This window comes from Pseudoliparis swirei, chromosome 20, assembly GCF_029220125.1.
Source record: "Pseudoliparis swirei isolate HS2019 ecotype Mariana Trench chromosome 20, NWPU_hadal_v1, whole genome shotgun sequence".
Classification (NCBI taxonomy): Eukaryota; Metazoa; Chordata; class Actinopteri; order Perciformes; family Liparidae; genus Pseudoliparis; species Pseudoliparis swirei.
The window spans coordinates 15,540,531-15,566,987 of NC_079407.1; the positions used below are offsets into that span (position 1 = coordinate 15,540,531).

Genomic DNA, 26,457 nt, shown 5'->3' on the forward strand with positions numbered 1-26,457 from the left:
GTTCATGGTTTATAATGCTGTGCAACCTTGTCTGGCTTTATTTGTTGTAGGGGTGATCTCTCTGTCTCGGTCTGTCTATGGGAAGGCCAACTCCGTCATTCCCTTGGTCATCTCTGCTCAGGATGGTGGTGGTCTGGTTACACTCGTTAGTGCCAGAGTCAACATAAGCGTGGTGGCAGGGCTGGTGGCTCCACCTGTCTTTGAACAGACTCAGTACTATTGTACTGTGTCGGAGGACGTCTTGCGGGGGACAGTCGTAGGCATCGTCCAGGCCAGCAGTAAGATAGGTGGGGACGACCAACACATGCCCTTTACTCTTCTTTGTCACTCACTAACTGACTGACTTTCTCACTTATTCACATACACCCACATTTGAGCTCCAAAACCCCCCATTGGATAGTTCAGAATTCATTAATCAGTCACACTGGATCCGGCTTTAAAAAGATTATTTTCTGCTCCCTACACCACTTGTACAAATAGGCGCTGGGCCACTATACACACTTAAGTCTGAAATAACATCAATCAAAAAAAGCATTTCACAACTTTGTTTATAGATTCATTTTCGGAGTATTTAGGACTCTATTACAGCCATGAAAATTGAAAAATGACTTCTTTGGAGTATACTGTTACTTTAGTGCTTTTAGCACAGCCTCATGGGCCATGGTGACAACTCTCTGGTTTTTGTCTTCCTTTTTCTTTTTCAGGCACCTCTAGAGATATCTCCTACACCGTCAGCTCTGGGGACCCAGGAGGCTACTTCACAGTGGATCCTGACACTGGGGCCATAAGGACCAGTCTGTCCCTGGATCACGAAGCCCAGTCAGCCCTTGAATTGGAGGTGCAGGCTCGCAGCGGCCACCCTCCAGCATTTGGCCAGACCCGTGTCCACATTACCATTGCAGACATCAATGATAACCCACCGGTGTTCCTGCCTTCGTCCTCTGAGTCCCTCCTGCTGCCGGAGCATACAGAAATGGGCACAGTGGTGTATCGTGTCCAAGCTGAGGACAGAGACTCCGGAGTCAATGGGCAACTCACTTTTGACCTTTCTTCCCCAAGTGGAATCCAGAGGACCTTCAGCATAGAGCGCAGCAGTGGAGAGATCCGATTGGTAGGGAGCCTCAACTATGAGAGTGCGCCCAGTTATGACCTCCAGGTGATTACCAAGGATGGTGGCGTACCCCAACTTAGTGCCACCTTTGTACTTGTGGTTCACATCCAGGCAGAGAATGACCAGGGACCTGTGTTCGATACCCTCACTTACCGCGTGGAGCTAAAAGAAGGGACTCTGATAAACACGCGCTTCCTGCAGGTCAGGGCTCTGAACAGAGAAACCTCTGGCGCAAGTTACTTCAGTCCGCTGGCGTATCACCTGCGTCCAGATGGAGATGCTGCAGGGTTTGGCATTGCTGCAGACAGCGGCTGGCTGTTTGTGAAGAATTCTCTCGACAGAGAAGTCAAGGAGATGTATCTCCTCACAGTGCTGGCCAGCCAAGGTCATGGACATTTGAAGAAGACGGGCAGTGCCACAGTGCGGATTTCAGTGACTGACGAGAATGACAACTCTCCGCGGCTCACACAAGAGAGGGTCTTCATGGCTGTGAGAGAAAACCTGCCTGCAGGAACAGGCTTTGGTCACGTGACGGCGTCAGACCGGGACAGCGGCCCCAACGGACGCCTCAGCTACCGTTTCCTGCACCCTGACCGCCACTTCCAGATTAACTCCCACACAGGTTAATTGAAAATGTGATGTACTAATTGTTCATTTAATCCCAGCAGTAGTCACTGCCGGTCTCTTTGATTAGAGTGTTAGAATGGTGATAGTGTAGCTTTACTTACTGAGGCAACTTTAAGAATATGAGAGATGCTTACCACTAACGGCGGGTGATTTTTACCCATGCGATTGTTTTTATTTAATTTTCATTGTGTTGCTTTTGTCTGAATTACGTGGGTCTTTGTGTAGCTTCAGGTTGCTCACCGACGTCATCAAAAGTAGGCGTGTCTTCCTGATCCAATCCCTGGTTTTTTCCCCCTGTTCAGGTCATTTTTACCCGACGTCAGTGATGGTGTTACTATTTGTAACGTTAGTGTTTTAGGTTTAAAGAACGTGATTTGTGATGGTAACTGTAGCACTGCTCGTCTTGCTGAGCTTGAATTGGCCTGCTAAGCCTGTTGTGGGTGGAGAATTGGAGTCTGATTGGTGATTAGTTTCTGGCTGAGTTGTGTCCACAGCATCTGCCAGTCTTCCACAATACCTATGTGTGTGTGTGCATCTGCACACGATGCATGTCTGATCATAGCCTGTTGGCTCTTAACCCTCCAATCATTATTCCAGTGCTTTGGAATTGTGCCTCGGCATGAAATCCCTCTCATCCACGACTTCTCCTCCCCAGGTGAGATCAGTACAAGGACTACTCTGGACAGAGAGCAGCAGTCGAGTTACCAGCTGGGGATGGTGGTTCAAGATGGAGGTTCGCCGTCTCGCAGCACCACAGGCACAGCCTTCATCACTGTCCTGGACGACAACGACAACGATCCTGTTTTCACCCACAGCCAGTCGGGGAAAAATCTCATCATACAGGTGATGCAACAAGACACACAGAAACACAGACAAGACAGGAAAGGACATTTCTTTCGTGGCTTTGTTGATCAATGTGTGTTTTGACCTGTAGGTGACAGAAGGTCAGTCCTCTGGGGTTTTACTGGGCGTGCTGCAATCCAAAGACCAAGATGAAGGGGAGAATGGAACCGTATTATATTCTTTGTCAGGTAGGAGGAGCACTCATATGTGCATAAGATGTAATATACTTATGTAAACTTTGTGTTTTAAGAAAGTGCTAGTACTCAGTAAGGTGTCCTGATAATAAAGAGAATAATGCATATCCGGACACCTTTACATCTTCCAGCCATGGTAGAAGCATTTATTGTAGGATTTTAATAAAATGAATCATTATTGGTGTCCATGTGTTCAAACACTGTAAACATACTATAAACATTTTATAATATACTTCAGTGAAGTAAAGTGCATTTTCTCCAGTTAAAGTCGGGACTGTCTTTCTCTCCCAGGTCCCAGAGCTGAGCGTTTCTCTCTGAACTCAAACACTGGGGAGTTGCGTTCATCATCCCCTCTCAGCCACTCGGAGCGGGCGGAGTACACGATGACCGTGACAGCTACTGACAGAGGACTTCCCCCTCGCAGCACCTCCTGCCCCCTCACCATTCAGGTCAGACTTTATTTGGAGCGTTGCCAGCACAAACACCCTCACTACTTACCTATTTAATATCAAAGAATAGACTCGGGGCTGAGAGGATCCATGTCTGTGGGCCCCTCAGACTAGCTGCAGACATATCATCCTCACTTTTGACAAGCCTTCCTCCCATCAACTGCCTTTCCTTCCCCTGGGACTTTTCAAAAGGGAAGTTTCTATCTGAAATGTAAAAGTGGGTCTGAATCAAATACTCCCAGCTGGCTTGTGATGAGGGCCAGCTGTAGACGGCTCTGATCAAGTTCATACTCAATGACTTCAACACTTTTTTAATACAGTAGCCCTTTTGGTAATGATCAGCAGGGCTATACACTCACGTAAAACACAGCATCGAAAATTATTCAGTTAATATTTAATATAGAACAGAAAAGGGACACAATGGAAGAACCCTTGAAGGGTCGTAGATTCATAGGTTCCTGGAAAATAGAGTTGCCATATAAACAGTTCTATGCCAGCTCACTTTCCAACAGCAAAACATTGAAGTCAGAATTATTAGTTAATTGGAATAAACAGTACAGTGTTGTTCTTGCCTGCTGAAGCATTTCTGTAATTTCCTTTCATCATCTTTTCAGACAGATTTTGAAAAAATCTGTGGATCAGACTATACCAATTCATTTCTCGAACACTCCTTTTCCATCAAATATGGAAGAAATTTACAACGTGTCATGTAAGATTTCACAACAAACACAGCATATCTTTTTTGCATCCCTACTTAGTGTGGGAACTGTTCTGTAAGAGGCAGTACTGGGTATCTAGATCACGCCTTCAGCTTGAAAAACAGTCAGTAATGCTGCTGAAAATGTGATCAGCATAACCTCTCCCTTCCCCTCCCCCTTTACAGCTGCTAATGGTTTATTCAGACAATGTGTCATGTGTGTTACTTATGGTGCTCTTTTCATACAAAGGAGAGAAGTAATAATGTTCTCGTCTTTGAAAACACTTGAACTGCTCATCAAAGGATTTGTAAAGCTATACACAAGATGTCGATATATCCCAGTGCTAGATTCAAACCCTCTCACCATGTTCTCCTATTGATTGTGTTACTTTTATCATCTATTATTTTTCCTGGCAGCGGTATTAGAATATGAGATTAAGTGTGATTATGGTGAGCAGGCGTGCTATTTAAGACTATAAAAACCTCTTGTAATGGGTTTCATTTGTTGCCAGTGAAGTGACACAATAGGACAAAATCTGTTTTTAGTTTTGCCCTAAATCCATTAAATATGGCTTAATATTTAAAAATGTGAGTTTCTACAAGACATCTCAATGAAACATTAAATCCGCTGGTATGTAGCTCTGTCCTGACACAGTGTTCTTCTTCAATGCAGGTTCTCAGCTCTAACAGACCAACTTCTGAGACCAATTCCTTCTCCATATCCTTCAACTCTGTGGAGGAGGCCAAGCCTGGATCTGTTATCGGCTCAGTCCGCAATTATGACAGAGAAACTCCTGAAGAAGGGGAGGTGACCTACACGGTGGTGGGGGGAACAGACCGAGATGGGACCTTTGTCGTGGACCGTCTGACCGGAGACGTGTTCCTAGCTCGTCCTCTTGACTATGAACGAGACGCACGATACACCCTGGAGATTGAGGTGGATAACCTCTCTCAGGACCCTCCTCGCAGCACCCTGGTCCACCTGGACATTGACATCGAGGACAGCAATGACCACACACCTCAGTTCCCCGAGGACCCCATCACAATTGTCGTCTCAGAGAACATGGAGCCCGGCTCTTCTCTCTACACCTTCCAGGCCACAGATAAGGATGGCAGTGGTCCCAACAGGGAGCTGAAGTACTCCATTGTCCACCAGTGGCCAAACACCCCGAGCCTCCTAACCCTCGACCCTTTCACTGGGGTTCTCTCCTTGAGCCAGGAGCTGGACCACGAGGTAGCGTCCAACCTGATTCTGGTTGTAAAAGCAACCGACTCTGCCCACGATGCCAGCCAGAGGCGCTGGGGTTCTGTGACTGCGAGGGTGTATATAACGGATGAGAACGACAATCCACCGGAGTTCAGCTCGCCAACAGCTGTCAGTGTGATGGAAGACCAGCCGGTGGGCTTTGTGGCGCTGTATGTCATGGCCAGAGATGCAGACCAGGGGGAGAATGGCAGAGTGACCTACAGCATCCAGTCAGGAAACACTGGGGGAACATTCAGCCTCAACCCTAACACTGGTAAGTCCAGCCCGGGGCCAATGCAGCACACATATTGCTGGTAGATATTGTAGAATCAGATCATTTGGGGAATCATTATGTTTTCATGGTGGTAGTGTTGCGTAAGTCAATGAGAGAATGTTTTGGAAGAAGATTATGATTAGTTTTTCATGAAGTTGTATTTCTTACTCTGTAGTTTCTTTCCTTGTGCATTATGCAATATCAGTACATCACTTCACGATTACTGTTTTCAGAGTGTTACACAGAACGTTTTTCAAAGCTTGGACTTTAACCCTCCTGTTACCTTTACATTTACTAACATATTTTACCCTCGGGATCAATTTGACCCCAGTAATTAAAACCTCCAGAAAATTATTAGAATTAATATTGCTTCCCAAGTTTAAGTGTGAGGTACTTTATGTTTGTTTGTTGACTACCTAAATAGCCCTTTAAATAAATAAAAAAGTTGATATTTCTTATATGTTTGACACAGTGAAAAACAGCCTGGGGTCAAATTGACCCCAAAGAACACCGACATTAAACATTGAATGGGGTCAAATTGACCCCAAAGGTAACAGGAGGGTTAAGCTCTTTACTTATTTTTCCTTTTTATATCCTGTTTTGTCATTATCCAAATGTTTAAATGTTTAGCTTGTCCTGTATCTTCATATTTCTGGCACCTTTTGGGAATTCCAGTGCTTAACAATTGCTGTGTCCTGCAAATCCTCTGCTCACGTTGAAATATTTTTATTTTAAGCAGACAAGCAAATCTGCATCTATTCACCTCCGTTTGAGTCTTTTCATGGACTATTTAAGCATTTGTACCACCTCTGACTTTCACACCTTTCCATGTGCCCCCACACAGCCGCCCACCAGAATGAACAAACCTCCCGCTACATAAACACACACACACACTCTTGTAATACTCTGCTTAAATCTTAGTGCTGCACAACTCTTGCTTCACCTTCCATGACTTATTTCTCTCAGTTGGAGGCCAGACAGACAGAGTAGCCTGCCAAATATTAAACACACACACACACACACACAAACACACACAACCTATCATCTGTTATTGTGGATCTATTCCCATGAAAGACCAAAGAACCTCCTGCTCGGGCTTCTGGGAACCATTAGAGAAGGGATCAGTTACGCGTGTTTGTGTGTACGCGCGTGTATGTGTGTAGGGTGTGTGTGTGTGTGTGGGTGTGTGTGTGTGTAGGCAAGCGCATATGTGTTTGTCTGCTTGCATGAGACTCTGTCACTTAGTCAACGTTGACCGTGGGCTATTTAGTCCGGTGGACTTTGTTGTGGTGTTTGAGACGCGTGTCAACATTGGCTCCGCCTTCCCCTTCAAGTCGCCAACCGGGATGGCCCTGAGAGCAACTTGGGGATGGAAACATTCAGCGTCCGTCATGCATGCCACTTCTGCTTCAGACCTTAATGTACTCCCATCTTGAAGTGTTTTCATGCACACTGGTTATTTGTTAGAATACTGACAGATTATTCCTCTGAGCACCTGGTTTGCTCCCGTTTTGGGGTCAGTGACCGAAGACCAGGTAGCATCTCCACACACTCTGTTACTATTACTTGACCACAATAGAGAGAACTATCAGGCTAATATTGGGAATATATGAAGTCCCAGTTCGAGATATATTCTCATCACTCATTGCCAGAGGGTAGGTTATTAATTCCACTTGAGAAGTGAAAGGGGAATACACCGGTGACATGGTGAATTGCTTCTTTGCAAAAGACAGCACCATTTATGGATTAACAAACCAAATGGTGCTACATTACTTCAGCATATAAAACAAGAAAGATGTGTTCCTTTGTCTGAGCAACGTCTGCTAACCCTCACACGGCAGTCCAACGTGTCTCTGCCACAAACCTCACATAGGGTCAAGATATTGGAATCCAAAATACAAACGTATTCCTTTTTCTTTTTTTCTGCCCATGTGTTATCAGTAACCAGGGATAAGGCAGGATCGCAGAAGAGTCAAATTTGGTAAAGATATTCCAGCCTGTAACTTCTACCAGATTAAAGGCTGAGAGGCAAGTTATCTCAGTCCTAGCAAGATACAAAGCAAAACATGAACACAAAAGTGAAACTCAAAACAGCCTTGAACCTACCTCTTTAACAGTTGCAGCTCATTTTGGAACATGACATTGAAATGTAATCAATGCAACTCTACCCTCTTAAAGCAGGATAATGAAAAGGCAAGGGTGCCCCTAATTTCTACTGAGCACGGCAGGCCTGGCTGTTGCGTGTCTAGAGCGTGTGTTTACTGCTTCTTTCTCGATGGCTGCGGCATTCTCCAACGGAAAATCTCGTAAACTGTGGCCAGACTGTTGGGCTGTTAGAGCAGTGGTGGCGGTAGCGCTCAGGTAGGCAAAGCTGTGTGTGGAGCAGATTAGCTCTGATTTGGCCCTCACACGGCAACTTTTCACACTTGCTTTTTAAATCACTTGACTACACACAGCCATTGAAAGTGGCATGTCTTATTGCCTTTGATATAGCATTCGGTCTTACCATAGTTGTCGTTTGTAACTGCCTCAGTGAAACAGGCTATAATAAAGCACTCCACACACACACACACACACACAGGCATAAAGAAAATCTCTTCTCACATTTCACCCCTGATTCATCTCTCTACAGGCTCTCTGTCTATTTTCAAACCTCTGGACCGTGAGGAGCAGGACGTCTTTAACCTCACAATAACCGCCGAGGATCATGGGATACCCCAACACTGGTCCAGCCAGCTGCTGTGTGTCCACGTGATTGATGTTAACGATGAGGTGCCCGGGTTTGAGCAGAACCAGTACGAAGCCCAGATCTCTGAGAACCAGCCAACAGGAATAAGTGTGTTGACGGTGGCCGCCTCTGATCTGGACCAAGGTGAGACATGCAACAAGCACTGACTTAGAGACTGCAGCCTCCGTGCACGTACATCCTCCTTATAAACCAACATGTCTTTCCCATTGCAGGTCAAAATACCTCAAGGTTAAAACTGAATGGTTGGATCTAACTTGCATAACTTTTGTTTCAACCTAATTGAAATAACTATATTTTTATGTGAAATAGGTCCTAACTACATGATGAATGATCATCAGAGATGATGTAGTTGCATGTAACCTAGATGTCTAAACACAACTTAATATATACTGGTTTTAACCAAGACAAGCAGACATCTCTTTAAATAATTACCTGAATGCTTTGTGTTCTTTGTGTTCTTTGTTTGTGTGTGTGTGTGCGTGTGTGTGTGTGTGTGTGTGTGTGTGTGTGTTTTTAAATGGAAACAAATTGTGCTGCATCATCAATCAAGACAGGAAAACATGCCTGTGATTCTTCTCAGCCTTATGCTGATTATGTGTGCACAATACAGACATAACATTTTGTATTGAAGACTCAGTAGTGTGGGGGTGGGGGTACAGAAAGGGTGCATTCCCTCAGACTTAGTCAGAAGCATATAAAACAGAAGAATTATAAACTTTCTCTCCAAAAGCAATTAGTGAAGAAAACAAGTGAGGTTGCCAGACTTCTCTCTGTTAGCACGCAATCTGGGATCCAGACACCTGAGCGAGGGCCGTCACAGCAAAACTATTTGTCCGCAAAATTAATGACAAACAAACAAATAGGTATTCAAGCCATGAACAAGAGAAAGACAAATACATCTTGTTTTTTTTAATCAAATATGTACAGGTCATATGCATTAACTTTGTGAGCCTTGGTGACATTTGGTAGCTTTCTTTTTGACAATGCCTGTGCGTTTCTCTGTAGGAACCAATGGGCAGGTGACATATGGTGGCATCTCAGAGGACGGTTTCAGCATCAACCCAGTGACAGGTGTGATAACTACCACTAAGTTGCTGGACAGGGAGCTCCAGGAGTACTACACCATGACAGGTACTGCCATCACAGATCAAACATGCCCTTAGATGACTGCTTTGAGATCCAAAATATTAGAGTTACTTTGCGAATTTCAAATTTCACCATCTCTTAAAAGTCATTTATACTGTTACTTTTAAATACTGACTGTTTTTTTTACTATGTTTTGACAGTTTATGCAAAAGATGAAGGCCTTCCCCCCAATTATGCCAAAGCCACAGTGAGGATCAGAGTGCTTGATCAGAATGACAACGCCCCTTTCTTTGGACATCTCTACTACACCATTGAGGTGCCTGAAAACCTGGCGGCCGTGTCTCTGTTTACCCTGAGAGCCACAGACCCGGATGTAGGAGAAAGTGGGGAAGTTACCTACAAAATTACAGGTGATTTAGCATTTAGTTTTCTTTTACCATTGAGTTTCTAAATGATAAGCGTAACTGCTCCCCTGATTTAGCATTTCTTAACTTTTTCATAACGATTTGCCATTTGCTCTCCATGCAGCTGGAGATCCATCGGGAGACTTCCGCTTGGACAGACAGTCGGGTGTGTTGTCCACCTCGAGGCCTCTGGATCGAGAGAGGAGGGCTGGGTATACGCTAACAGTCACAGCTCAGGACCGGGGCCAACCTCCTCTCAGCAGCTCTGCTACAGTGGAGGTGACCGTTATGGACATCAACGACCACAGCCCCCAGTTTCAGAGTAGCAGCTACATTGCAGACGTTTCGGAAGATGTTCCCATCGGCTCACTGGTCCTACAGGTGAAAGCCGTCGATCTGGATCAGGGTCCCAACAGCCAGGTGCTGTACTTTCTGAGCCGTGGCTCAAAGAGCATGTTCATCATCGACCAGAACACGGGCCGCATTATTACAACATCACCCCTAGACCGAGAGAGAACTGCCTCTTACACCTTTGAAGTGTGTGCCACTGACTCCTCCCCTGCAAACCCACGTAACTCCACAGTTCAGGTGACCGTCTACATTCAGGATGTGAACGACAATGCCCCCTTCTTCATCCAGGACCCATTTATTGTGAACATCTCCGCCAGCAGCGTGTCCAGCCGCCGGGTGCTGGCCACCATGAGGGCAGAGGACAAGGACTTTGGGGCTAATGGCTCTGTGTTTTATCGTTTTGCCAACGCTGTCAGGGGCTTTACCATCAACTCACTCACGGGAGAAGTCCAGGCCACAGAGAAGGTACAGAGTCTGACCCAAAGCCAGAGAACGTTGATAGTTCAAGCCATGGATCAGGGCAACCCGGCTCAATCTTCCCTGGGGGTGGTTATCATTTATATCAGGGAACAGAGCTACAGAGGAATTCGCTTCTCTCGCACGGCTCGAGACGTCAGTCTGCAGGAAAACAGTGCAAAAGGTATATTGGAGATTATTAGAGATCACTCTTTTTACTTGGGCATTTCTGAATCTGTCGAAGTAAAAGGTTTCAACCAAGTCTTTTTTCTTACCGTACAGGCACAGTAGTAACGCAGAGTCAGGCGAGGTACCCTGATGGCTCTCAGATGGGTATCAGCTACAGTATTTTCAGTGGAAACAGAATGCAATCTTTTGGAATAAACTCCATTACTGGTAAGTGCCGAGATGGCAGCATAACCTAGAAAACAATGTTTTCCAAATGTACAGTGACTCATTGCTATTTTTGTGAACTAGGTGAAATCTGGGTCCAGAATTCTGAAGAACTAGACTTTGAGGAGACCCCTAAACTCCGCCTTGTGGTGAAAGCTGAGACTGCATCCTCCAGCTCCTACATGGCTGTCAACTTAATCCTGCAGGACGTCAATGACAACTTGCCACGCTTCCAACTCCAGAACTATGTGGCCTACATTAGAGAGGCACAAGGCTATGATTTCCCCATTATTCAGGTGCAGTAGCCTGTCCCTCACACGTCGATTATGGTCGGCTGTCTTTAAAGTGTAACGTTTTAGAAAAAAGTTACTCATGCTTCAGAAATGTGGATTGTTTCAGCAGTGTAGAGAAATGACTCAAGTGTATGTGCTGTCAGTGTCCCATCTGAATATACGAGAGAATAATGTGTTGCATCAAGCAAGTTACATTTGTATTAACTCTTGACTTCCAAGTACAATATGTTTCACTGGTTCATGTTACACTGAAACAGCTGCTGCAAATATTTCCATATTTTTATTTTCCAAAATGGATTGGACATTTCCTCAGGTTGCTGCAGATGACCTGGACCAGGGACAGAATGGGCAGGTGACCTACTCTATCAGGCCATCATCCATGAGTGGCTTGTTTAAGATCGACCCAGTGACTGGCAGCATCACCACTGCAGCCATAATGGACAGAGAGATCTGGACACAAACAAAGTGAGTTTCTCTTTTTGCCTCTTCTTTGTCTTCGATCACGTCCGACCATGTGGCTCCTTTCAGCTCATCTCTTGGCAAGTGCATGTTTAATGTGTGTTACTGTGATAACGTAATGGTTAAGATCCTTTGATTTATATATTCCCATCAAAAAGTGGAAACGATATCTTTTCCGTAATTACTTTTAGATTCCGTAAAAAAAATTCTTATAATGCTCATTCGGACAAAATAATAGTCTGATCTTAGTGGGGGGTGAATCATTACACAACTGGGTTCATAACAGCTACAAATTCATTATTTTCCACCAGCCTTGTTGTTACGGCAACAGATCGAGGAACCCCACGGCTGGCTGGCTCGGCCACTCTCACTGTGATCATCATCGACCTTAACGACAACAGTCCCATGATTCCACGACATCGGGAGATCCGAGTGCCCGAGGGTAAATAGATTCACAGTGGAAGTTAGTCCAGTGATCTTATAAAACCTCACATCACACTCCCTGGCCGCTCACTCAGTCGGGCTCCGAGAGAAAGGTCTGACCCTATTACGCAACAGGCTATTGCCAAGTTCCTCTGTTCATTTCCTCAATGAGATCAAGGCTTTCAAGAACAGGATATTTCTTAAGAATGAAACTCAGAATCTCTTACTATATTTCAGCTGCAACCTAATGTTTTTTTTCTCCTATCTCTGCACCTTTCTATCATATAGATACTCTGATTGGCACCATTATTACCCAAGTAACAGGAAATGACGTTGACTCAGGGCCAGCTCTCTCTTACACACTACACCTGGATACAAACATCCAAGGCATGTTTGGGATTCATCGTTATGGAGGAGGGGTGTCTCTGACTGGCCTTCTGGACTATGAGGAGAGGACGTGGTACACTCTGACTGTCCGCTCATCCGACTCTATTCATCAAAGCGAGGCCAACATCACTGTGCTGGTGGACGATGTCAACGATAACGCACCCACCTTTACTCAAGACTTGTACCAGGTATGACCACCTCACACCTGCATTAACCACCACCTTTTTGAGAATGAACATGTTTGTTAAGCCGTTGAAGTATCTATCTAAGTGATATATGCCTTTTATCTGCATTGTGTGTTTCTTATAAGGTGACTGTGTCAGAGCACCTCCCAGCTGGCAGTGCCGTCATCACAGTAACAGCCACTGACCGTGACTCTGGGGAGAACGGGAAGATTAACTACAGAGTAATGTCATCAACGAGGGGCGTCTTCTACATCGACCCAAGCAATGGTGAGGTTACTGTGTGCACATTTATAGTTGATCAGAACACTTCTCTAACCAGAGCTCTCCTTAATTACCCTTCGTATAAATGTTATCCCCTAAGGCGCTTCTTGGATACACATTTGGGGTTTGGGCCTATTTTCAACAGCCTTTGCCAACATATTTAATAATTTTGTTCATTAAGAGTCATTAAAGCAACATTGTATATTATTTGCCTCAGATGTTTTGCTTGAGATAGCATCTAAAAAGAAGTCAATTTTAAAAGAGGAGTCCTTTTGCCTTATTTTGTCTCCTATTCTAAAATACTATTTATTTGCTTTAAAGTGGTGACATTCAACAGCGCGTGCCAAAACCTACCCCGGTGAAATTGCAATTTAACTATTTATTTCAATGAGCCACTAATCCAACTGGGATAATTGAATGACGAGTTCTGGACAGAAGATGAAAAGGAAGTTGCTCTTTTTATGACAACGTTCTTTTAATCTTACAGGTACTCTGTTTGTCAACCAACAAACAGAGTTTGATTTTAAGGCTCCCTCCATCCTGGTCATAATTGAGGTGCGGGACCAGGGTACCCCATCCCTTTCATCAATTGCCACAGTCCAGGTACAAGTTTCCGATGTCAATGACAACGCCCCCATCTTCCACCAGTCAGAGTACAGGGCCACTGTGTGTGAAGATGGGCTTCCTGGATCAACTGTTCTGACCTTAGAAGCTGTGGACGGAGACCTGTCGCGGGACAACTGTGGTTTTGATTTTGCCATTGCCAGTGGCAACTCTGGTAATACCTTCCAGATTGAGAGCAGTGTGCGCTTCTTGGAGGGGCATGGCTTCCAGACAGTCGGCAGCCTCATCCTGGTGGAGGAGCTTGACTTCGAAGCCGTGCCAAGTTATAACTTGACTGTTGTGGTGTCGGATCGAGGAATCCCTCAGCGCAGCTCCAGCGTTCCCATTCTTATCAGTGTCACAGATGCCAATGACAACCCTCCGGCCTTCAGCCGAGCAGAGTACAGTGCCGTGCTGAATGAGGGTGCAGCGGCAGGGACCGAGCTCTTGCATCTGTCCGCCACAGACCCAGACTCTGCTCCCAATGGAGAGGTGCAGTACTCCGTGAGTTCAGGGGACGAGACAAACCTGTTCCAGGTGGACCGGTGGACCGGAGCCTTGAGGCTGCAGAGTCCTTTGCGCAGCGAGAGACTGTGGTCCCGTATGATTGTTGTCCAGGCCACAGACGGTCACGGTCACTATGCTTTGGCAAGAGTCAGTATTGAGGTTAAGGACATCAACTACAACCGGCCCTTCTTTCCCCTCAAACTAATAACAGCGAGCATCAGGGAAAACCAACCCCAGAATGCCTTAGTCACCATGCTGTATGCAATCGACCACGACAGAGGTGTTTATGGACATTTAAGGTACTACATGTTAGACAACTCTAAAGAGGGAAGAGAGGCCTTCTTCGTGAACCAAACTTCAGGAGAAGTACGGACTCGCTCTACTTTTGACTTTGAGAGGGTAAACTCCTTCCGTTTTGTGGCTGTTGCTATGGATGCTGGCAACTATTCCGCTACTGTAACGGTGCAGATCTATGTTACAGGGCAGGATGAATATGATCCTGTTTTCACCTCCTCTGAGTTCTCATTTGAAGTGCCTGAGGGAGCAAAGAAAGGTCAGATCATTGGCAAAGTGCAAGCCAAAGATGAGGACGGAGGTGTGGATGGCATTGTCCTTTACTCTCTAGCAGACAGTTCACCTTATTTCAGAGTCAATAAATCAACTGGAGCAATTTCCTTAACAATGGACAGCTACAGTAGACGCGGAAGTCGCTCTAAAAGAGAGGTGCGTCTCATGACACTGGACGTGAATGCTCACAGCCCTCTGGAGACATCCCGCGTAGCAGTGGCCAAAGTTTCTGTCGATGTGACCCATACGTCTTTTGGTGTCACCACAGATGTGAATATGCTGCTTGTCACCGTTATTGCAGTTTCACTTGGGACCATAGTCATATTAGTAATAATTGCTGTGGCGCTCTTTTTTGTTAAATTAAGGCGTCAGAGAAAGGAGCGAAAGGCACTCTCACGAACACAAGCACCAGGCACCATGCTGCACACGTTTGAGGAAACAAAGATAGCAGCAAGTGAAATGATTTACCATCAGGCCATTCCTGGATACACGGCCGATCAGAGTGGCAGCACCGGGGGTCCATACACTCGTGGGGGATCTCTGGATCCCTCCCACTCCAGTGGGCGTGGCTCTGCGGAGGCAGCAGAGGATGATGAGATCAGAATGATTAATGAATACCCTCGGGTGTCAAGTATCTCCTCCTCGATGCAGGAGCGGATCTCTGCCCGAGGTCCGGACTCGGGAATCCAGCAGGATGCCGATCAGCTGTCGGACGTCTCCTGTGAGCCTTCCACAGATTGGTTCAAAGGGAAGAAATTGGGCAGTCTAAATGGTACTTTATTAGCTGGCCAGGGGCCAGTCTACAGGGATGAGGGGGGTGGGTATGTGGGTGTGGGACGGGGACTCACCATCTCCCACCCTAAAGATTATACTTTCCCAGAGAATGGAAAGCCTGCTGTCGATGGCTCCCTGACGGCCATCGTGGCCAGTGACGAGGAGCTGAGGGGCAGCTATAACTGGGATTACCTGCTAAACTGGTGTCCCCAGTTTCAACCTTTAGCGAGCGTCTTCACTGAAATAGCGCATTTAAAAGATGAGACAGCTCCTCCTCATCCTCGCAGGTCATTTCATCACAAAGCAAAGGCAGAGTCAAGAATCGACCCCCCGCCTCTCATAACCTCTGTGGCCCACCCCGGGGCCAAGACTGTACCACCGAAGCCTGCGGTGGGGAGGACGTTCCCCCATTTGGCTTCTTTGCGAAGGTCTCCCCTCAGCGCACAGGGATCCATCTCCTCAGTCGCCATGTCTCCGAGTTTCTCTCCCTCTCTCTCACCACTGGCGGCACGTTCTCCGGCAATCACACCCTTCAATGTCTCACAGGGCCCCTCGGCGTCAATGATCAGCACAACTGAACACCATTTAGAACACAGCGAGGGGGCAGACTTGAGGATTTAAATGTGGTGAGTCGATGCTGTCCCAGACTTGTTCTACTCTATGACCCTCGGGGCTGCAACCTTAAATGAGTGACTGCTATTCTTTTTCTCAAGATTACACACAGTTACACTAAGAAGTCCAAATAGCTGATGTTGTGGTGCTTACTGAAGAAAAACTAAACTACAAGACTAACGGGCCAAAATGGACAGCGCCTTTTTTTGTGTTTTTGTGAAAGAAACTCCTCATTCTTCTGTTGATCAGTGTTATTTTGCACATTCAAACGGAGATTCATAAATGATGTCAATATTTTGTACAAAAGCATTGTCTATATTTTTATATTTACATGTAGTTTCTGACAAGAAATGGCATTAAGGTGTCAAAAGGTTGCTACAACCTCAGAATATATTTCTATATTTGTATATTTGTAGTTTGTACTGTATACTTGTTTGTACTGTAAGTTGTTCTCTTATAATTCTTAAAGTTGTGGTTTTAAATGTAGCTCTTCATCAATGATTTATCGATTGGGATTTGTAACAGGTTATTGTAAATATGTATAGAGGAAGAGACATCCTTTGCTTAAACAAATGAAACATCAGTTGGAATAGACGATTGTGTGATCAGAATTTATATGGATCCAGTGTTTGATCTCACATCAGAAGGTAATCATGAATGTGAAACGTTGAAAAGTTGTCTTCGTCCTCAACACACGGACCTTCATTTTCTGCTCAAGGAAAATGGAACTTGACATCCAATGATCTCATCCTTCAGGTGCTCCGGCTTTAACTCTCACAGCGAGCTTTACTGCTTCTATTTTGCATTATAAAAATAGTCCATGTCAGAGGTAACAGTGAGCAGCTACGTGGTTGATGATGAATTGTCAGCAGCCTATTCATTCCAGAGAATGTAAGCGCGTCTCGGTCATTTGTCTACTCATCAAATGTCCTTAGAAACGTTATTTAAGCTCAGTGCCATCTTGTCATTGTAATTTGCAACATGTTTCATCAATTGTGTCCATATGTTGTCTATAGATTTAATGACGAACTATAATGAATGTTATTAATTCACATTTGCCCCTCTTTTCAATAGCACGATGAATAAGACTTTCTTAATTAAGGAATAATCCTAACAAATGTTACATACGATGATGGAAGTATGAAAAGAAAATATTGTTCTGAACTTTCAAATTCCACCGGAAAATGTGACCGAGTTAATGCCATAATTCACGTAATTCCTACGCCATAAATACATTTGTGAACATCGTGTTTTTGGCAGCCTTTACAAAATATAATAATTCATATTTTTAACTATGTATAGAGCCCTACTGTGGATTCCTCTCACCTTCAAATTATTAAAAATGTATCCTGTTTGCTCAATCCCCAGTTGTAGATCCTTTCTAACATTGTATAAGCAACACTAACATTCTAAAGTATTTTTTATTTATTATATAGGTAGACCTCGGAAAATGAGAGGCACGGTAGATTATTTACAATGATGCTATTTTCAACATGGCCAAATATACATGAACACTACCTATCTGATAAAAGGTACCTTGTTGTTTGTTTGTTTGTTTTTTGTATTGAACAATGTTACCTGTCATTTCAGTTTTATATTTGTCCAAACTGTCCGTCGTAGAGGAACTCCTCCACATGTTCATACAAATATTCTAGACTCGTCCACAAAAATGTTTTTGAGAAGAAAGTGCCTGATTAAAGTACTTTTGTGAACACATTGGTGTCTCTGTCATTTTTCTCATTTGTTAGCAGTTATGTGCAGTTCATCCATAGGTGATGATTTTGTAAAGCAAGTGGAAGATCCCACAAATAATCGATGTGTGAAAGTCAATATGTGTAACGAGCGGGCAGTGACGTGATGTTTTGCCATCGCACAAGACGAGACCGGTCTTCTAGCCGGAGGGTTTTTAAGTTTGGCTTCTCTGATCACTTCTGTTGTTGTTTTTTTATTCAGGCATCTTCAAAAGGCTCAACAGTCATTTCTGTAATCCCAGCCCTCCAAAATCTAAATCCAGCAACAGTCACTTCACTCCCCTGTAAACTCAGACCTTATATAAACTCAAAAATAAATTGACAAATGTGGGTGTCAAACAGCTGAGTTCAGTCCCAATCTTAAGAAAAAGTATCTCAGATTAACAATATCTGGCTAAAAAATGTTAACCATTAAGTGTTATTTAGAACGTGATCTGCTTTTATGATGTAACACAAACACAACACCGTCACACTTTATTTGAAGTGTTGGCTCCTCTCTACTAAAAGCAGCAATGAACAACAACACAAACAGCACTCCCTTTAGTCCAGTTAAGGCTTTTGCTGAAGATTTTCCAGCACGGATGAAGACAAAACACAAGTCCATGAAATTAAAAAACACACTGGAAACCATCTGTCACGGCGGGATTTAGGGTGGACCCAAATGCACGACTCAGGAGACAGATAATGCTCTTAAAGATCTTTTACTTAAAGTATTTGTCAAGAACAGAACAGACTGAATAAACAACCAAACAGTGGACCGCTCACAGGCTTGGTCTAAGAACACAAAACAATCTGGCAGAGGACAAGTGGAAGTGAGGGAGCTAAATAGTGAGGGACTAATGAGGGGATGGGCTGCAGGTGAGAAGGGCGTGAGGACCAGGTGAAGGGAATGAGGGACTAACGAGGGAGTGATCAGAGGCAGGTGAGGGGAGTTGGATTGACGAGATGGGAAGCAGGATCTGGAATGACAGGATAGTTAGTGACAGGATGAAAACAACGAATACAAAAAGGAAGGTGGGGAGCTAAACTGTTACACCATCAAGAAATCTTCAGTTGCTTCACATGAAATGTTTAGATCAGCCTTATTTGTTGTTCAAATTAGCACCACACTGCAAAAATTAAAATCTAAGTAAAATGAAATATCTCAAATTAAGGCAATCTATGCTTGTTTTTTGACTGACAAGATATTTCTTCTTACAAGGCAGTTTTCATGTTGGAGCATTTCACTTGTTTTAAGTGTTTTAGTCCTTAATTATCTTAATAAGGTATTAAAACTTGTTAATGAGATGTTATTACTTGTTTTGAGCAAGTTAATGCTTGAAACAAGAATTGACATAATCATAAGGCTGTTTGGTCTACACTGACAAGTACAGAACTGCTTTGTTAGTCAGACTTTCTTATTTCAAGCTTCCCATCCTTTCCATCTCTTTACAAATTAAAAACAGATAAAAACTAGGGCTGTGAAACAATTAACATTTTTAATCAGGTTAATCACAGGTTTCTGTGGATTAATCATGATTAATCACATATATACATTTACAGGGCTCTCAAGACAGGCAAGAGCTCCGAGAAGAGTTGTTGACGGGGGTGGGGGGGGGGGGTGCAAGTGACTTTTTTTCACACGCCGGCATCCGAGCTCTGCGGCGCGAGGCGGAGGTCGGAGTCGTGTTAACGCGACACGTAGAGACAGAATGACATGCTGCTGGTTAGAGACGACCAACAACAGACGGATTGGAAGCTCATTCTGCGCATGCGTTAAATGCGTTAAAAAAAAATTAGTTAAACCTGTAATTTAATTAACTGAGTTAACGCGTTATTTTTCACAGCACTAATAAAAACTCAATGGAGTTTAGTGTTTTGGTGTCAATATTAAAACACAGCGGAGCAATTATGTATTCCTGGACCAAATACAGAACACAATTGTATATAATAGACATATCTGGGGAAAACACTGAGTCATTTGAACTGTTGTGCAATTCTATTCTATCTCCAAGATGGTATTTTACTTGTACGTTGGAATCAAAAGGAAATATGTTTTTCACCAGACCAAATTCTGACATATTACCATTCAGTACTTTGGCGCCTGTATAGCAGATCTGTCAGATTCCCTCTTCAATAAAAGATAAATGTGAATTCTCAAGATCAGAGAACAAGTGTACTTTTATTTATTCATAAAATGTACATCAACGACAGCACTGTGTCAAATATTTGTAATCAGAAATGATAATGAATAAATTAAAATAAATTCTGACACTAGCATCTTTTTAAACACATGCATACACACACACACACACACACACACACACACACACACACACACACTACTCAGCCAACTGACCCGTAACCTCCTAATTGTCTTTCAAATTAACCTCACATATAATATTTACCTAAATATAATACATTGAGGTCATGGGGTGAAATCGCCTCCAAAACCTTCACAAGAGGAAAATCCTTAAAACCAGTCTTTTAGTTAATTTTTCATACTTTCAAGCAACTTAGAGATGTGGATCCTCTGGGACATCTGAATATGAATACCCTAAAGTTTGGGACTGATAGCTGCAATTTAAGGGCCCCCAAAAAAGGTCCAAATGGTCAAATTGGGCCTTATTCTCTTATATTCGCATATTTTTTGATAAGTGCAAAAATGGTCATAATCTCCTAAATATTAGTCCTGGATAGCCAAAATTGAACACAAACACTCAAGACAGGGCCTACAATGAGATGAAGGGGTGAAATTTCCCCCAAAACACCCACAAAAGTTAATTAGCTGTCTGAAATCCAGGACTTGAAGAGGGTGTGTGGCTTTGTAAATCTGAGACCCTGTTAAGAGTTTGGGCTGATTTTAGCTTCTTTTTTTCTAAACATGTCAGATCTTAGCTTTCTTTTCCAGGTTGTAGCCACTCCCAAATGGGGCCCAACCATGTAGGCTGGCAATATCTAGCACTTAGCATCCCTGCTTGGTAGCGGTTTAAAAAACGAGAAGAAAACAAATGCACTCCTTTTACGGTTTTCAAGGAAGTCCTCAAATGTTTGTAATATATGAAAAATCTCAATTATGATGTTCTACGAGTCTGTTGGACCAGTGCTCTGAGATGTTGGTGATGTTCTACCAGGCTGTTGGACCAGTGCTCTGAACTTCTCCGTACTCTGCTGGGGGAGCAGCATTGTAACTGGAGAAAACCAACCGACTCACTAAACTGGTGTGGAAGGCCAGCTCCATCATTGGCTGCAAAGATTGACTATCCGGAACAGGTGGAGAGGAGGACATGAAGAAATGTTTGTCCATATTGGAGAACATGGACCGCACCCTCTCCACCACCTACTGCAGGGACAGCGGAGCACGTTCTTCAACAGACTGCTTCAGCTCCGCTTCACAAGGACAGATACAGGAGAACCTTCCTGGTAGAGGATAACATTCCTGATACAGGAAGAACCTTCCAGATACAGGAGAACCTTCCAGATACAGGAGAACCTTCCAGTTACAGGAGAACCTTCCTGGCAACTATTAGACTTTACAATAAATCACCTCTGGCCAGATCCTCCTCAAATTGAACAACATCAATGAACATTACACCGCTTTCACTTAATATACACTTAGATACACTGTATTTACTTTCATTTTTATTATTTTTTAAATGTCCTTTATTATTTAAATTCTTAAATGTAATATGTCCTTTCCTGCGATTTTATTTTATTGTATTGTATTCTTCAAATAATCTAGTTACTAGAGAAGTAAACAGCACAGACAGCCAGAGACAGACAAGAGAACACAGAGAGAGAGAGAGAGAGAGAGAGAGAGAGAGAGAGAGAGAGAGAGAGAGAGAGAGAGAGAGAGAGAGAGAGAGAGAGAGAGAGAGAGTTCAAAGGCGAGGCCAGGTGCAGTGATCAGAAAGCAACGATCACAGATTGAACTGTTGAACCCGGTTTCGCGCCACTATTCCGCAGTTTGAGCTGCGCGCTGCTCTCCTGCTTCAGTGACGAAACGCCACAGAGGGAACGACAGCCTCCTGACATGACAGCTCTTCTTGAGGTAAGAATGCCAACTTAATTTAATTTCAGAGAGTAAAAGTTGTTTTGAACGGGCAACGTTAGTGACACTGAGGTTTCTACTCGGCTCTCTGGTGAGGAGTTGAGCTAGCCTCGTGTGAGCTAGCGGGTAGCTACTTTTGAATTCGAGGCATGGTGTTCTGCAGTTCTGTGTCGCCTTGGGCGTCAAGAGTAAGTTAACTTAGCTATCTGATGGTTAAGTGTCTTCACGTTTCTTTAACATCGTCGATGTAACGTAGGTTGTCGGTTTCTGTTGAAGGAGCCAACATTAGCTTACTTTACCACATGGTTAGCTCAGGCAATGTGTAGCTAACTTTCGTATTATATGTTCATTACTGTGGCAGGTGGGTTAAGACACCTGAGGGGTCACGTGCTACACACTTCATCTCATAACGACCATTTTATTGAAGTGCTTTGAAACTGGTTCCACGCAGACATGTGTAGACAAGCTCACATATACCGGAGCGGTCAGTCCGGACAGTCACGTGACCAGACACGTTATTGTACAGGTCTGTTCACGTGACGCCGGGACTCTGTTCACGTGACGCTCTTAACGTGATGCTGTTGACGTGGTCGGGACTCTGTTCACGTGACTGTTGTTAACATGACGCTTATAACTGCGCTGTGGCGACATGACGGCTCACAGCTCCTCAGAAGCTCCGTGCACCGTGAGCTGTCCAGTGAGGGGATGGTTTCATGATCAAATCTTCATTTACCGTCCACATTATCAGATGAGGACGTCACCAAAGATTGTCCTTTGAGTCGATGTTTACATTTATGTACAGATAATTAAGAACATTTAGTTTATCGTAAAATGCTAATTATTTTCTCCTGCCACCTTTCAGACAGTCATCCAATTTGGATGGAACAACTTCGTGACCTTAATGACACCCAGCAACACGGTGAGATTATAATCCATTTAAATGCAAGAAGCATGACATTTTTTAAGATGTTTTTTCTTTATTTGTGTTAGAGACGCACACAAGCACCACAGGGGAGGATCTGCAGCAAAGGGCCCACCGGAAATCAAACCTTGGCCGCTATGATGACGACAACATGGGGCACTTGAGTGAGAATCTAGCCTTTTCATTTTGATTTACAACCTTGGCATTGAAAAGAGCAAAAGTTGATGCTTGAGATGATTTTGGTTTAACTGAAGAGGATGTATGTCCTCCCCTTGTCCTTTATCACCTTACTCTGTCTTTTTAGGTGTGACTACGACTACCAGCATGAACCTCAACACCTTCTTTGCTGTTCCACTAGTGTGACCCATGATCGGATACAAGTTGTCAAGGATAAACGGTGGTAAGTGGTTTTAAGTTCAGTGTGTTAATTTAACAACAGAATAAATTGTTATTGTTGTAACCACTTTGTCATGTTGTAAATGCTATTTAAAGTTATATTATTGTTAATCTTTTCAATTGTCTTTTTTCTGGCTGTAGAGAGAATCATGTCAGCCCACAGACAACCGATTGACCTGTGAGTCTTCAAGCAGTAATGATGACTACGCCTGCCTTAAGTTCCAGTTTCCTGAACATCATGGCATGTCTGCAGGATATTCTGTCCCCACCTGTCTTCAGTCTGGACCTAATGACTCAGACACCAGTCTTGTCGAGGCTAAATCGAGGTAAGCGGTGATGTAGTTCAGTATAGCAAATGATAGGTGCAAGCACAACTCAAACCTCCCTCAATTGATCATCCTCAATTAATTTTCTTGTGGTTTGAACTGATATCCCCCTTAAATTTAGTTCCACGTATAGCAGAAACATTTAATTAATTCTATGGCATATCGTCATGTGTACTATCTTTCCCAAATCCACCCTAAATACTCTGTCTTTGCACACAGGTGACATGTACTATAAATGTAATGGTAAATGCAGGAGGGCATTGTTTGCAATTGGACTGGGTCTCATTAAAACTATTTAAATGTAAGGTGGAGGAAGATATATCAGCTATTGTACACTGAGTATTTCAGTTATACAAATCCACAACAGGCTAGACTGTAATCTAGTTTATCCTTTTTTTGCAATAAAAATGGTGTTATTGCTTATAGGGGTACATCAAAAGGTTTTATGTTAGTGTATCTTAAAAAAATACAAACATGTTTTTAAATGATGGAATTAATTGGATGGGCTGTTACTCTGGTTGGAAACCCGAACCACGTGAAACGTGATGATGGTCTTGATTGCCTGAGTGGACCCATCTGTAGGCTGCAAGATTACAGACATGTAACTCATTGTAATGATGCCTTTATGCTAAAATATGTCCTTATTCAACATTGAACCTGACTTATTAATATTGTTTAACTATAAAGGTGACTTTATCATTGGAGCTCAGTTTACCAGAAGGCAGTGAATGTGTATCTGTTTCAACATCATGCTCAAGCACTGCATCAATCTAACTTTGCCTTTGCTTTGTTTTTTTGGCTGCAGAGAGGATCACCTGATGTCAACATACGAGTTTTCAAGAAGAACTTCCTGAACTTTGTGTCCGTGTGAGACTCTACCATGCTGGGTGCCCTCTTCAGTCAAGTCTGGACACATCGACTCATTGCTCTTCATCAACTCTGGGCAAGTGGCTAATCTTTTGCTTATTCATGGGATATCCTTCATGTCCACATCCTGTTTCTTCAAGATCTCAACAATGCTTTGTGAGTATACAACACATGTGAGTGGATCAGTTCAACCTGTTTTTCACAGAATGTTAGTTTATTAAGGTTTTCATCAACGATGGTTTGTATCTTGTTTTCCAAAAGGTGTTATTAAGATATTTCCATTTGTAATTTACAATAATCAAATGTTGACTGTAAAATCTATGCCAACCTATTGTTATACACTGTACCATGTTTTAGCAAAGGAATTCTGGTGACTTTAGTTGCCAGCAACTTCCTTTGAACTTTGTAATAAAATACCGTAACTGTAATAAAGTTTACAGTATAACTGTTGTTTTTACAAAACTTACTGTCATGTCTTGTATGTTCACCGTTAATTGGAACTTTTCAATAAAGTACCATAATATATTATACAGTTGTACTGTGTTTTCATTGGGTTTACAGAAGAACTACACATTTCTAGTATGATATACATTGTCAAATTACTGATTTTAAGCATATTATGGTATTTCTCTGTAAATTTCATGATATTCCAAGAATATTGCATGAGCATTGGATGCTAAATTTAAGGAAACTTTCCTACATATTGAGAAAACAATTCTTAAATTTGTCATTGTATCAAGACAAATGTACTTGTTTTTAGTGTAAAATTACTTATTTTAAGATGTATTGCCTAACATATAGTCTTATTGCAAGATGATGGTACTTTCATTTCCCGATTTTAAGCACATTTGCCTACATATTGAGAAAATAATTCTTACATTTTTCATTGTATCAAGACGAATGTACTTGTTTTTAGTGTAACATTACTTATTTTAAGATATATTGCCTAACATATATCCTTATTGCAAGATGATGGTACTTGTATTTGCTGAATTTAAGCACATTTTCCTACATATTAAGAAAATAATTCTTAAATTGTTTCATTGTATCAAGACAAATTTACTTGTTTTTCATCTGGCTACACTAGTTTTAAGATATTTGTGGGTTCTTCAAGGCTAGATACTTTTACTTGTTTTAAGAAATCTTGGCAAGTCAAATTTTCCTGTTCTGTTGGCAGATAATTTGGCTTATTTCAAGTAATATTCCCTCATTTTATTACTTTTTTTTCTTGTTTTTTGAGGCCGAGTTTTTGCAGTGCATGCACAGCCTGACATATTTCCATCCTGCTTTAGTGTGCCGACGCCCATTCATCTACATCTCATTCACATTATTCTTTGCAGCTCAGAAGTCATTCATCATGTAACACTGACCGCACCAAACCCCAAAGCAAATCTCACATTTATATCTTTAGGCGTATGCAACTGGTGTTCTCACAAAAATTCTGAAACTATATTATTACTTCTCTGTTATTATCCCTGTACTTATCTTTGTTTTGCTGTTTCTGCTAATTGCCCTTGATTTCTATTCCCCAGATAAGAACATGTTCATCAGCATGTTACACGTTTTAGTGTTTTGGCTCTCAAATGATACAATGGTATAACACACTCATCAAAGAGACTAAACAAAATGATCACTTGTGTTATCCTCACAAACTGTTCATGAAACAGCAGAACGTTCATGTAGTATAATAATCTCTCTAGAAATGCTTTTGTCAAAACCTTTTTGAAATTGTTCACCAGTTAGAATGAATACATGTCAACAATGTTGATATTGGGTGTTATTTGTTAGTATCCTGTTCATTGCATCATTCTCAAATTACCTGGGGCCGGACAACAGTCCTGCCTGATGAAACAGAGCTGAAACAGAGCTGTTTATCAGCTTCAAGGCCGTCCTGTGACTTGCTGTGGAGCTTAAACCCAAACCCGCTGGTATTCTGAGCAATTACACACACACATGCACGCACATACACACTCATAGAGGCAAATTCATGTGTGTATTTTTTGTCCCAGGACTGGAAATATGGGCGGAGCTGGCTGAATTGGACAGCCCGTTGATGATACACTCAGCGTCACAGCAGACTCAGGTTATGAGACGAATGCTGTGACCCAAATCCAGCACCTTGGATCAGAGGCCAGTATTTACACAACAGAACTCCGATGATATGAGTAAGAGGACAAAAGCCAAGTCATTACTCAAAACTAAAATTACAGACTG

The 26,457-nt window shown here is 43.0% G+C and overlaps 1 protein-coding gene and 1 long non-coding RNA gene across 3 annotated transcripts in view; both read left to right on the forward strand.

The window, feature by feature from the left end:
* Positions 1–17,667, forward strand: part of LOC130210958 (protocadherin-16-like) — an 89,951-nt gene extending 72,284 nt beyond the window's left edge. The window contains exons 5-21 of the mRNA XM_056441507.1: positions 51–287; positions 705–1,733; positions 2,394–2,581; positions 2,673–2,769; positions 3,067–3,224; positions 4,595–5,441; positions 8,074–8,313; positions 9,196–9,321; positions 9,477–9,686; positions 9,805–10,671; positions 10,770–10,883; positions 10,965–11,176; positions 11,487–11,638; positions 11,944–12,074; positions 12,344–12,630; positions 12,753–12,894; positions 13,376–17,667. Of these exons, the coding sequence (XP_056297482.1) occupies positions 51–287; positions 705–1,733; positions 2,394–2,581; positions 2,673–2,769; positions 3,067–3,224; positions 4,595–5,441; positions 8,074–8,313; positions 9,196–9,321; positions 9,477–9,686; positions 9,805–10,671; positions 10,770–10,883; positions 10,965–11,176; positions 11,487–11,638; positions 11,944–12,074; positions 12,344–12,630; positions 12,753–12,894; positions 13,376–15,960 (7,622 nt within the window). The 3' untranslated portion in view covers positions 15,961–17,667. The remainder of the gene's footprint in view (positions 1–50; positions 288–704; positions 1,734–2,393; positions 2,582–2,672; positions 2,770–3,066; positions 3,225–4,594; positions 5,442–8,073; positions 8,314–9,195; positions 9,322–9,476; positions 9,687–9,804; positions 10,672–10,769; positions 10,884–10,964; positions 11,177–11,486; positions 11,639–11,943; positions 12,075–12,343; positions 12,631–12,752; positions 12,895–13,375) is intronic.
* Positions 17,668–21,586: 3,919 nt separating this feature from the next.
* Positions 21,587–24,771, forward strand: LOC130210779 (uncharacterized). 2 transcript variants are annotated; one of them, XR_008834857.1, is made up of 6 exons: positions 21,587–21,732; positions 22,595–22,651; positions 22,723–22,818; positions 22,959–23,054; positions 23,192–23,376; positions 24,182–24,771. It is a non-coding gene; the product is annotated as an uncharacterized LOC130210779 (long non-coding RNA). The 2 variants fall into 2 exon arrangements; XR_008834856.1 differs by having other exon boundaries at positions 21,588–21,732; positions 22,599–22,651.
* The last annotated feature ends 1,686 nt before the right edge of the window (positions 24,772–26,457 follow it).